The sequence below is a fragment of the Podarcis gaigeae genome, assembly GCF_964106915.1.
Source record: "Podarcis gaigeae genome assembly, chromosome: 1".
NCBI classification, from domain to species: Eukaryota; Metazoa; Chordata; class Lepidosauria; order Squamata; family Lacertidae; genus Podarcis; species Podarcis gaigeae.
Genome location: NC_139678.1, coordinates 107705531 through 107718576, shown reverse-complemented (window position 1 = coordinate 107718576; position 13046 = coordinate 107705531). Strand labels below are relative to the sequence as shown.

General features: G+C 41.8%; 1 protein-coding gene across 3 annotated transcripts in view; it reads left to right on the top strand.

The window, feature by feature from the left end:
- FAP (fibroblast activation protein alpha) overlaps positions 1–13046 on the top strand; it is a 56671-nt gene that overhangs the window by 35189 nt on the left and 8436 nt on the right. For all 3 annotated transcript variants that reach the window (XM_083707174.1, XM_083707176.1, XM_083707175.1), the window contains 5 exons: positions 3031–3078; positions 5920–6018; positions 6706–6775; positions 7554–7748; positions 11677–11731. In XM_083707174.1, coding sequence (XP_083563300.1) covers positions 3031–3078; positions 5920–6018; positions 6706–6775; positions 7554–7748; positions 11677–11731 — 467 coding nt within the window. The remainder of the gene's footprint in view (positions 1–3030; positions 3079–5919; positions 6019–6705; positions 6776–7553; positions 7749–11676; positions 11732–13046) is intronic.

Sequence of the window (13046 nt, the reverse complement as noted above, 5' to 3'; positions counted from 1 at the left end):
CTTTGTGAGAACCTAGCCGGCTCTCACCTTTCAGAGTTTCAGTATGCTGCTTGTGTGGAATCTTGTCTCCACACTTTGCATTGGGGCAGCTTATAATGACAGCAGTATATAATTGTTTTCATAAATGGTTCTGTTAACAGCCTAAATTACAAGTAGGAAAATTTAAGATCATGCATATAAGGGCTAGAACAATCTAATTCATTACATGGTTGTTTAAACTGCAAAAGCTTGGAGGTTTGACCTCCAAGGCACTTTAATTCACTTTCAGTCCTCCTAACCAGAGAAGGCAGAAACAAATTGCCAACACGAAAGAAGGCTGTAGCCTTCCATTATTTTAATGAGTAGCTCTTGGCATGTCAAGTTTTAAGTTGTTATGAGCCATGTGACGCTTTATTTGATGGAGTCGGCGAAGGGGGAAAGATCCTTCCACAGGGTTTCTGTGTTAATTTCTGAAATAAGCTCAGCCAGGTTTGCTCTCATGGAACCGTATCTAAAAGCATCGCAAAGTCTAACCAAAATGACTCATTTGGTGTTTAATGAAGCGTAGAGATCAAGCGTTAAGTAGTGGATCTGGATGTGTTCAGGTTGATGGATGAGTACGGAACACATGAAACTGCTCACAAGGCAGAAATATCGCCATGACGGTAGCCATGGGATCATGCTAAGGAGAAAATAGCTACTCCGATCAGTGTTTTATGATCTGGACCGGATGCTCAAGCGTGCAAATAATAGAGTCCCCCCCTTGCTAAGCAAAGAACCAAACATAACAAAATGATAATGCCTTTCAATCATCCTTGCCAAGGATGTTATCGCACAGGAAAGGTGCTCACCTTGAGAAATGAGTTCCGACAACTTCTCCGGATCCTTTTGTGCATGGGTAATTTGGGGCACAGCTTATGTAACTATTAGCTGGGCATGACTTCATCTGCGAGAGCAAAGAGATTCTCTGAAATATGTAAAGGTTAACATTTCTTTGTTTCCCCAGCAGCGCTTCTGGCACAGGTGCCGTTTATGCCGACGTGACACCAAACATAGTTATTCAGCCACTCTTGCTATGCGCTGCGCTATCATTTAATACCAGTATCAAACATGGCATTAACAGGGTTAAAGTCAGAGGCAGGCTCCTGGTTTGGAGGTGCCTATGATCTAAAGGTGCAACGAAATAAGAGGGGGAGAAGGATTGCCAACAAATATGTTTGCAGGACGCCTTTGTGTGAGAAAGCAAGTGAGGAAATAGTCATCTCAGGGCCCAGTAGAGTTGTATGATGTCAGCACTGTGAATTTGGCATTGGAGCCACAGGGAGATGAGGAAGGAGAATGTAACTCTTCCCCTCCCCACATAGTCCTGTCAAAAAATCTTCCCTTTCCAAAGCTGCAATCATCAGGAGGGATGTCATTGGAGGTTGTGGTCCTAATGTAAATTAAAGCCATGTGTGTGAGAGATTTTTGTCAGGACCACATGGGATTAAATCTCCCCCAGCTCACTTATACAAAGAGCAGCTGCAGGGAAGTCCAAAGACCACAGGGAGATAGATGATAGATAGAGATAGAGAGATAGAGATAGAGATAGAGATAGAGATAGAGATAGAGATAGAGATAGAGATAGAGATAGATAGAGATAGAGAGATAGAGAGATAGAGATAAAGAGATAGAGAGATAGAGATAAAGAGATAGAGATATAGAGAGATAGAGATAGAGATAGAGATAGAGATAGAGATAGAGATAGAGATAGAGATAGAGATAGAGATAGATAGATAGATAGATAGATAGATAGATAGATAGATGATAGAGATAGATAGAAAGAGATAGAAAGAGATAGATAGAGATAAAGATAAAGAGAGATAGAGATAGAGATAGAGATAGAGATAGAGATAGAGATAGAGATAGAGATAGAGATAGATAGATGATAGATGATAGATGATAGATAGATAGATAGATAGATAGATAGATAGATAGATGATAGATAGAGATAGAGAGAGAGAGAGAGAGAGAGAGAGAGAGAGAGAGAGATAGATGATAGATGATAGGTGTGTGTGTGTGTGTGTGTGTGTGTGTGTGAGAGAGAGAGAGAGAGAGAGAGAGAGAGAGATGATAGATAGATAGATAGATAGATAGACAGACAGACAGACAGATAGATAGATACAAAGATGATAGCTAGATAGCCAGCTAGCTAGTTTTGGTTCACATTTTGGCTCTGGAGCCTCACTAGAGAATAGCCGTACTGATACTCTTATACTAGTATCTTAACTTCTACAACTTCTTTTACTGTTTGTCCTTTCTCCCATCCCTGGAGAAGCCTAGAAACTGTAGTTTGCAAAGTGCTAAGAGAGAATGCTAGGAACCATTTCACTCCTGGAAACTAATAAATAAAATAAATAAGCCTTTATTGTCACTACACCACCTGTGTGCAGTGAAATTAAACGAGCCCCCCCCCCCAATACATTCAGTCTTGTTCGCACTCTTGTGTACTTGTCGGGAGTCAATTGTGCCACTATTTTTTTCCATGCAGCAGGACATCTTCCTCCTTCTGTTGCTCCCTACAGCTCCCTACACACACACACACACACACACAGAGAGAGAGAGAGAGAGAGAGAGAGAGAGAGAGAGAGAGAGAGAGAGAGAGTTATGTAGGGTTGTGGTGGTGAGGGACCTTTCAGAACAGATTTCGAAAGGTTTCCTGAAGATTGCAGGACCCTCCAGAATGCATGCAATATAGCTGGTTGTGGCAGGAAGGAAGAATTGATTAACGTTGCCGTGTGTGTGTGTGTGTGTGTGTGTGTGTGTGTGTAAATATAAGCGCTTTCTGCTGGTGTAGTTATAAATACTGCCACCCTAACACCCAAAGCTCCTTAGCATTTTACATATTAATACTGTCTGTGATGAATAAAAGAGGAACATGTTACATGCAAGTATCTAGCCAACAAAATTCATGCTATTTTCAGAAGTAATAATTCTAGGGTGTTGGGGTTTTTTTTGCAGTTCTTGTTTCTTTCAATGTCAATTCTCTTTTTCTTCCAATCACCACCGCAGGTCCAGGCATTCCCATTTCTACTATTTACGAGAGCAGATATGACAGAGGTATCTTTCACTATGCATGTTTGTGTGCCCTGTTGATTGGTTTAAATTCAGATACATGGTGTACAATTAAAGCACATTTAAAGCAAAGAATCATGGGAACTATAGTTTACGCATCACAGAGCAACAAGTCCCAGCACCCACCTGCCTTCTTTTCCCTTCACTGTTTATTCTGCTTCAAGTGTTACAGTAATTAACATTATAACATGCAATCAACATGTGTAGAAACATTTCTTCTGGGCAGAATGAGTATGTGCGTTGATGGGGGATGGCATCGCATGTGCAGACCTTTGCCTATTCATTTCAGTAGCATGCATCCGTTCAGTTCAGATGTTGAAACAGACATGTGCAGGGTGGGGTGGAACCTGACCCCATGATACCACCTCCCTGCATATTTGCTCTACCCAGAACTGATGGTCCATGGTGGAGAAAGGCCAGGGTTTCATACACAGCCAGATATATAGGCAGCCAGTCGTGGATTTTCCAGATACTTTCTACCGGCCATCCACTTTATTATGATCATTCGTCTTGTGCATTTTGTCTTTCTCCCTCTTTGAGGATCAGGCTGTACATTAGCCCCTGTTAGAAGACAGGCGGGTGGCCTATTTGCCTGCCTTTAAACTTATTTGCCTGCCTTTAAACTTTAAACTTAGGGGACGCGGGTGGCGCTGTGGGGGGTTAAACCACAGAGCCTAGGGTTTGCCGATCAGAAGGTCGCGGTTCGAATCCCCGCAACGGGGTGAGCTCCCGTTGCTCGGTCCCAGCTCCTGCCAACCTAGCAATTCAAAAGCATGTCAAAGTGCAAGTAGATAAATAGGTACCGCTCCAGCGGGAAGGTAAACGGCGGAGTCGTTTACCAGAAGTGGCTTAGTCATGCTGGCCACATGACCTGGAAGCTGTACGCCGGCTCCCTCGGCCAATACAGCGAGATAAGCGCCACAACCCTAGAGTCAGCCACAACTGGCCCTAATGGCCAGGGGTCCCTTTACCTTACGCTAGAAAAATGTAACCTGTGCCGTTAATAAAGATAGTGCAACTCGGCACAGCACGTTGGCGACAAATATTCACACAGTTCAAAAATAATTTTACGCCATTTATTAAATATGTGAGAAAGAGACAATTACTTACAAAGTGCCATGAAAACTTACAAACGACCTAAAATAAAGTGAACTTGCAATATCAGATTTTACTAGATTCTTACAAATTCTTGACTCAGTTTTTCGTTTTTTCTTGTTTTTTGAACAAGTTCAAGAAAGTTCAAGAAAAGGGTAAGTTCAACATTGTTCCCAGTAGCTGTGAGGAGCTGATGAAGCAGCGTACGAAGTAATAAAGAAGGCAGGGTGATTTGTTGGCGGATAGCACATTCCCTCAGCACAGTTTTCTGACACGAGACAACTGAAGAAGCCCAGAAAACTGTGCTCAGGGAGTGTGCTATTCGCCAACCCCAACAAATCAGCCCCATTGGGGGCGAAACAGCAGCCTCCCAACTGCATGGATTGCTAGGGCAAAATGGGGATAGAACGCTGACACCCTGTCTTCTTCTCACAGCTACCAGGAACAACGTTGAACTTACCCTTTTCTTGAATCTTCTTGAACTTGTTTAAAAAACAAGAAAAAACGAAAAACTGAGTCAAGAATTTGTAAGAACCTAGTAAAATCTGATGTTGCAAGTTCACTTTATTTTAGGTCGTCTGTAAGTTTTCATGGCACTTTGTAAGTAATTGTCTCTTTCTCACATATTTGATAAATGGTGTAAAATTATTTTGGAACAACTGTGTGAATATTTGTCGCCAACGTGCTGTACGAGTTGCGCTGCCTTTAAACTTATAGCAGTCTAAGCATTGCCCTGCCTGCAAAACTAAGTCAGTCGTTAAGTTTTCTGGTATTTCCTGTTCATGATTACGCTGGAAATCTTCTGGTATTTCATGACCAGGAAGTGGTTTCACTAAGTGCTGGGTAAGGGGGAGAGTTTTGCTGTCAATGTAATCTAGCTGTAACTGTTTTGCTATGTATGTTCTAGCACTGTCTGGTGTTATCTTAGGTCATACATCTGTAGCATAGGGCAATCTAAAATTATATACAGATCCTTGGGGGGGGTGAGCTCCTTTAACTAATCAATTGATGGAACACATTAAACACTTCAGGTACTTAATCCTATTACTTCATTACTTAATAGATTTCTGAACGTTTTCTTTCAAAGACTACCACTCCCGTCTCCCAGCTATTCTACATAATACATCTGTTTCCTGCTCAAACCCCAGAGAGCAAGCATAGGGAAACTCAGCCCTCCAGATGTTTTGAGACTACAATTCCCATCATCCCTGACCACTGGTCCTGTTAGCTAGGGATGATGGGAGTTGTAGTCCCAAAACATCTGGAGGGCTGAGTTTGCCTATGCCTGCCAGAGAGGGTTTAAAAACACTCTGTCAAGCACTACAACCCAGCAATAAATCCCAACTCAGCAATAGATGTTATCATAGATCCAAGGAGGTTTAGTCCCAGCAAATATTTTCCTATTTTCTCCTCCATAGAAGAGAACAGTCTGTTACTGTGAAAACCACACAGCTGCTTGCTATTTGCATACAGGATATTCACTTATACACATTACCCTAGCAGATTTGACATGTATTCTCTATTTGTGTCCTGTCACGTAATAATTAGATTGCAACCATACTCGGTTGTTCTTGTACTGTTTCTAAAATTATTTTAGCTTTCTTTTTTGAGGATATGTCTGTGAAAGGTCATAGGACAAACTTGGAAGGAGATTCAGAAATCAGTAATAATGATAACAAGAATGCTAATCAATGGCAAATGTATTGTGAATCTAAATTTTCATCTATGTAGAAATTCGAATTTTGGAAGACAACAGGGATTTGGAATCTTCTCTGCAAAAGATCAGCATGCCTACCACAGATTTTGACAAACTTGAAGTGGATGGTATAAGTAAGTACAATCGACTACAGTATGTATCCTCCCCTTTTGATTTTACATAATGAGTGACAAGAGAAGAGTAGTGGCTATGGTAGCTATTTAAAGGCTTCATGTTTGGTAACTGTGGTCCTTTCCAGACTGCCAAGGATTCAAGGATTCAATCATCTACCAGAAATGCAAGTTGGTGCAATTGAAGTGGATTAAAGCATTCTGTCACCCTGACTCAACAAACCCACTTTTTTTCTTTTTTAAAGAGACTTCTTGCAATTGGGAAAGTGATGGGAAATTTCACTGAAAAGTGTGGGATGCAGGAAGATGTATAACCACAGCACAAGCGAAACAGGATGAATGCTCTTTGTCATATACTTTCCCTGCAAAGAAATCAGAACGAATGTTTAGTAATAAGTAGACACAGGGCTCGTACACACGGGGGCATGGTAGAGGTGTGCAGAATGATACCTATTGTGGAGAAAGTGGACATAGAGACATCTTTTCTCCCTCATAGTACTAGAACTTGAGGGAAAGGTCACTCTATAAAACTTAATGCACCAGTGATTCAGGAGAGACCCCACCCCCACCCCAAACTACTTCTTCACAAAATGCACAATTCATTTGCAGAATTCGCTATCACGAGATGTGCGATAGATCTTCAGCATTCACTATTTGTAATCCCCTCTCTCCCTCTCCCTCTCTCTTCAGCCTTGTGGTACAAAATGGTGCTCCCTCCGCGGTTTGATAAATCCAAGAAGTATCCCCTTCTCATACAGGTGTATGTAAAATTGTGTTTATTTATCCTTGCTTGCTTCCTTTCTTTAACATAACTTTGCTTTATTTGGGTGTCCCTTAACAATTATTGTCAAATACGCTCACAGCTAGTGACCATAAGAGTAGTAAAATAGCTTTAAGTTATAAAATCAGGCCTGGTAAACCTCAGGTCTGAGGGCCACTTTTATCTGGTCCTTGGGACTCTTCATCCCAAGCTACATCTCTGCCCAAGGCTAAGCCCCTCACCAGCCTTGCTCTGAATCTACCTCAAGTGCTTTTGCCTGGTTGGAAGGTGTTCCTGAAGTGTGATAATGTCATTTGTCTGCCTGGATAGAGAATGGGAGGGTGGGAACCTCAGTTATTTTCCACCCCCTTGACTATAGACTCCTGTACACTCACTTTCCTCCCCTGCCCCCACCCTCTGCCATACATCCCCCAGCAGGTTCCCACAAGAGAATGTGACCATTGCCCAAGCTGACTGGGGCTGATGGGAGCTGGAGTAATCTGGAGTATCCTGGGTCCCCCGGCCCTGTGTTAGGCAATGCAACATGACAAAACACCTTACCTAGTAACAATATATTATGTACCACAACATAGAAACAAAAAGGAAGGCAACGTGCCCAAGCCCTCTCAGCTGTGAGTCTGAGCAATACCGTTTTGCCTAGGCTCTGTATTTGTTAAAGATATATTTTTTTGGCCACCATTTCCTTTTTCTTTAATAAAAAGGGAGTGTTTTGTAGTCCATAGCGCTGAATTTGAGATTCTGTGAATTTTCGCTGCAGGTACGGAGGGCCTTGCAGTCAAAGCGTGAAACACACGTTTGGGGTTAGCTGGACGACCTACCTTGCGAGCAAAGAAGAGATTGTGGTGGCTTTCGTGGATGGAAGGGGGACGGCCTTCCAAGGCGATGAAATGTTATACGCGGTCTATCGGAAACTTGGGGTTTATGAAGTTGACGACCAGATCTCAGCTGTAAGGTAAGGGAAAGAGTGCAGTTCTGCAAACCTACATTGCAAGCCTCTAGGAGAAAGGACTGTGAGGCTTTTGTATAGTGCCAGTATAGCTCTGCTTGCTAGACAAATGTGGCATCTTGAATATTAGCTGCATACAGTCCAGCATCCTATTCTCACAATGGCCAACTAGATACCCATGGGAAGCCCACAAACAGAATCTGGGAGCAACAACATTCTCCCCACCTGTGCTTCCTAGCAACTGATGTTCACTGGTGTACAACAGGGGAGGTAGCGCATAGGAGCTGAAAGTAGTAGATTCTCCAGAAATAAGTAGCTCTATTCTCCATGAAATTGTCTGAATTTTCTTAATTATCATGCTGCTTCAAATTTCATTTTCTTTTGGGAACGTTACAAAGAACACCTCAAATTTAGATATACGAAACATCGGGGTGTGCTTTTCATGCATGAGATACTTGGTCACTTGTTTGGGGGTGCAGCAATGTTTTTGCTTGTTCCCACACTCATCATCCGTTATCTCTGAGCAAATAATCCCATTTTGGCAAAATGAGCATTACTTAATGAAAGAGGTTGCTTCTGGACCCAGGTTTCCCACTGAAGTGGGGCCTAGAAGCAGCCGTGACTGTTACAACAGCAGTGGTCATTCCTGGATTGGGGGAGCTTGATCAAAGTAGTTCAGGCATTGGTGACTTCAATAATGATTTCCTGCAATGCACTGTATGTGGGGCTTCCGTCGCACTTGACCCAGAAACAGCAGTTAGGGCAGAATGCTGCAGCACTGATGCTGACAGGAGTGAGACCCTATTAGCATATAACAGCTCAATTCAGAGATTTTCACTGTTTGCCAATTTGTTACTGGGCCAAGTTCAAGGTTTTACCATTAGTATATAAAGCCCTTAATGGTTTGGGACAATATTCCCTTATGCCATATGCGTCCATTCGACCACTTCAGTCTGCGGAAGTGGCCCTGCCATAGGGTGCCACGTATTACTAATTCTGCAGTTGAAACAAATCAGTCTTTTACACCTTGGAACTCCCTGCCTGTTGATATCAGATAGGCACCTTTATTCTGTTCTTTTCATTGCCCACCTAGATGTGTAGTAATTGCATCTGTTTTAGCTTATTGTTGATCTCAATTGTTTATCAGTTTTTGAATGTTTTTAACTGTCTTTTATTAACCATTTAATGTTATGTCTTATTTTATTGGTGAACCTCTTTGAATTTTTTATTTTATTTTATTTTTTACAATCCATTGGTAAAAGGGCTTTGGAAATGATGTAGGGTTGCTTCTGAATGGCAGAGTCGGAAATAGAACCCATGAACTCTGGTCTCCAACACCTGTGATCTATATAGCTGATAACTTGCCTATCTAAACAGGTTTTACCTCTCCTGTCCTCTTTCTGCTTATTGACTCTTCCATTTCCTCTTCGTATCAAGAATCATGTTGCTTTAACCTCACTTTAAAAAAAACAACCAGCAACAAAGATTGACACAGATGAGACGTTACACCATTTTGAGCCCCACAGCCATCACTTTCTATTGCACAGCGCAAGAACGCCGTGTTTTATAGTAACCATAAAACTTATGAATTGGCTTTAATTGCTCTAAAGTGTTCAGAGACAACAGAGGATGTGGCGGGTGCCCATCCAACTAGGTTAAGGTAAAACCAAGCTGCTCTTCTGTTCGTTCGTTCATTCATTTAATTCAGGAAATTTATAGACAACTAAACATTAGCAGATATCGTAATGGTGTGCAACATTAAAAATACAAGAGAGACTGGAAACATTTTCCCCAAAAAAAAGAAAAATCTGAGGCTGCCCATATTTGTTGGCAGTCTGCTGTAAAATGTGTGTGTGTGTGTGTGTGTGTGTGTGTGTGTGGAAATGGCTTAACTTGCTGCAAAATAAAAATAAAAGGAAAAAATGTGTCTGAAAACATGCATTCAATTGACTTCGGTTGTTGGGGCCCAGTGTGCATTCAGTGTGCTTTGCACTAGAATGGTTGCAGCTTTTCAGCTCCAAATCTGCAAGCAAACAGGTAACTGCAAAGGCCAAGAACTCCGACGGAGAACGCTGTGGCGAGAGAAATTTGCTGAGTCTCTCCACCTGGTCTGAATTGCCCACTTGCTCTGTGGGGACTCCTCCTCATGGAGGTTGGTGAGGTTCCTGGTGTGAAAATGGCCTTGTTTGTTTTTCTTTGAAATTTGGCTTCCTCGAGTTTTTATTTTGTAATAATAATTTAAAACAGCAAGCCGCAGACTGGGGAATAGTAAACAGCTGCTTGACCTACTTGTTTCTGCCGTTCTGTCATTTCCTCTTCTTTAACCACTTGCCCTCTCATAGCTTGTCTTTAGCTATTATTATTTTTTACATTTTCCAGAATCTGGAATTAATGCATTGTAGAGTTGTTGACTAGTTCTCTGGATTGTATATTGTTTTTGTTGCTTTGTCAAAACCAACTTAGAAATGAAGGCATTCATGTGGTTAGCAGCTGAAGAAAAACCCCTTAGATTATCTGATGTAAATAATCCAAGTAATTTAGCCGGGAAAACTCTCCAAAATATTGTTTATTACTTCTCCAGAAGCTGTAATGCAAAATACTGTATTTTGCTTTAAATTGCCAGCTATCTTCCCTGTCTGAGCTCTCTTTAAGTACCTTTCAGCCTGCATTTATATTCCTCATTCTTTTAGCTAGAGAGCTACAAATATGCACAATGCTTCCCCCTTGTTCATTACTAAGTTACTCAGGGGAAAAGTTTTAGTCTTGTGCAAATCAGCCGTGTAGGTTTGCTGGGAGAGACTAAGTTGCCTAAAGCCATTCATAATAGATGGGGCAGGTTTTCAACTTGAGATTCTCCTCACTGTAGCCACTGTCCTGCACTGGAAAATACCAGAGCAAAAGGGTTTTGAGCATGTCCTAAGTTGGGTGGATATTTGGGGTCTGTTTATTACAAGGGTGGGCAACATGAAGTCTTTGGCTTAATTTCATGTGTGTGGCTAGGAGGTGAAAAGAGAGGTGACAGAAAGAGAAGAAAGTGAGTGGCAGAAAGAGAGGACTTTTCATGAAGACTTAAAAAAATAATAATCACAAACTCATGTTGAAATAACAAGCTCTTTAGAGCTTTATAGGTCAATACTGATTCGAATTATTAATGGTATAAGGCTTGATTGATTTTGAATCAGGCTTTGGATATGCTTTGATAATTTGCATGTTAAATTACCATCCAGTGGCATAGCGTGGGTTGTCAGCACCCGGGGCTAGGCAAGTAATTTGCGCCCCCTAACCTGTGGATTTGCGCCCCCTAACCCGTGGATTTGCGCCCCCTAACCCTAACCCCCAGATGTTGCGCCCGGTGCGGCCGGCCCCCCATGCACCCACCACGCTACGCCACTGTTACCATCATCACAGTACCTTGCTCTTCATGAAAACTGTATTTGAAATTGAGTACACCAAGTATTTTATAGCATAAGATTCTTGCAAGCGTATGCGACAAGAGGAGTAGATCACTTCTAAGATAACCAGGGTTCCTCATCACATCCAAACATAGTGAGCCCCAGTTTGATCCATCCTGGCTTGTTTGAATTCAAGATGCAACGGGGGAATTCTGGTTAGTTTAAATTAAAACCAGAAGCTTTCAATCTCCTCCTCCTGTAGCACAGTAGAAGAAGACAGGGAAGAGTACTGAGCCGCCCCATAATGCACTAAACTGTTGTGTCATATTACTATCCAAAGTGTCCCACTGTGTGCAGCACTGCCAGTTTCAAACCCCAGTTTAAATCATAGAGCGTATGAACTCATTAGAGCAATAACCATAATCTTCTGCTGCGTAACAACAACAACAAATCTTAATGGAACCCCAAAATATTCAAAAACAAAAGCTATTTTATCACCTTTATTTTTTGAACTAACGAAACATTTTTCCCCTTTTGAACAGAAAGTTTATAGACATGGGATTTATTGACGAAAAAAGGATAGCCATATGGGGATGGGTATGTATACTTTAAAAAAAAAAGCTCGTTTAACCTTGTTCTGCTTACAGCTCCTTTTGTAAATGCCTTGGTGAAGCACATGGGGGTTTCTTATGCACGGGCCCCCCTTTGTTCATTCTTCTCCATAGGACAGCTAGACTGTTGCATGTCTGTAATATATTCTAGATTTAATCACCACCTCAGCTGCGTCAACACTCTCCTTCTTCTGGGCTTGATTCTTTATGAGATTCTGAGATAATGCTGAGCCATAGTTTAGCATTATGAGAATGAGCATAGATGAGGTTTGAGATCACATGCTTCTTCTTACTCCTCTGGTGTGGCTGACAGCTCTGAAAGCCTTTTGCTTCCATTTTAGACATCATGATGGCCAAACCTGGGCAAACTGTAATCTAATTGTGCTTCGTGCATCTAAACATATCATCTCTTAAGCACAAGGACTTCTCCTGCTTGAGCAATGGAACTTCATCTTTCTCTCCCTGTCTCCCTGCACATCTGTTCCAGGGGGTTGGAGGGGAAACCCAAAACAGAATGGGTCCGAGTGGTTTTCTGTTTCCCCTACCACTTTCCCTGGGAAAACCTACTCTTTAGCACTGAATTGGAACAAACATCAATCTGCAGAGAACCCGATTATCACTTGCTCTGATTCAGTGGTGAAGATTGGGTTTTCCAGGGGGAAAGTGATGGAACAAGCACAAGTCTGGATGAGCCTATTATGATTTAATGGCAGTTTGTTAAACCTAGGATGAACAGTTCCCCATCAGGATCCAGTACAGAGCCTGCAGACTTAAGTCAGTTGCTAGCCAACAATTAATTTCAAGTGTCCAATGATTTCCATTTTGTTAACGTTACTTAGTCTCTGATTATCTCTCAAGAAGTGTTACGGTCTCGCACTCTTCAGCTGTGCTCTTTTGCCAGGAAAAATTATCTTAGGTCTGTCACTGCTTGTTTATCCCATTTTTCTTCCTTGGCCTGGATTCCCATAAGAGCAGCTTGCCCAGAAGCACAATACAGGACAGAGTAAACTTGCTGGTATTAGAGGTCAAACTATTTTATTTTATTGTTTTGATGCTGAGTGCTTATATTAACAAACTTTGATTTATTTTATTTATTGGGCTGATGGCCAACGTTGACATAGCTATAGGCGTCCTCTTCTAGCAGGGTGTGATTGAATGATGCTATGGATAAGGTATTCTGAAGTTGGGCTTAGTATCTGGGAAATAGTGGGTGGGTATACATGCTGAGTTTGCTAAGCTCACCCAGTCCCAAGAACACCCAAGGGCAAGTAGCATAAATAACATAGGAAGAACATGTTTCT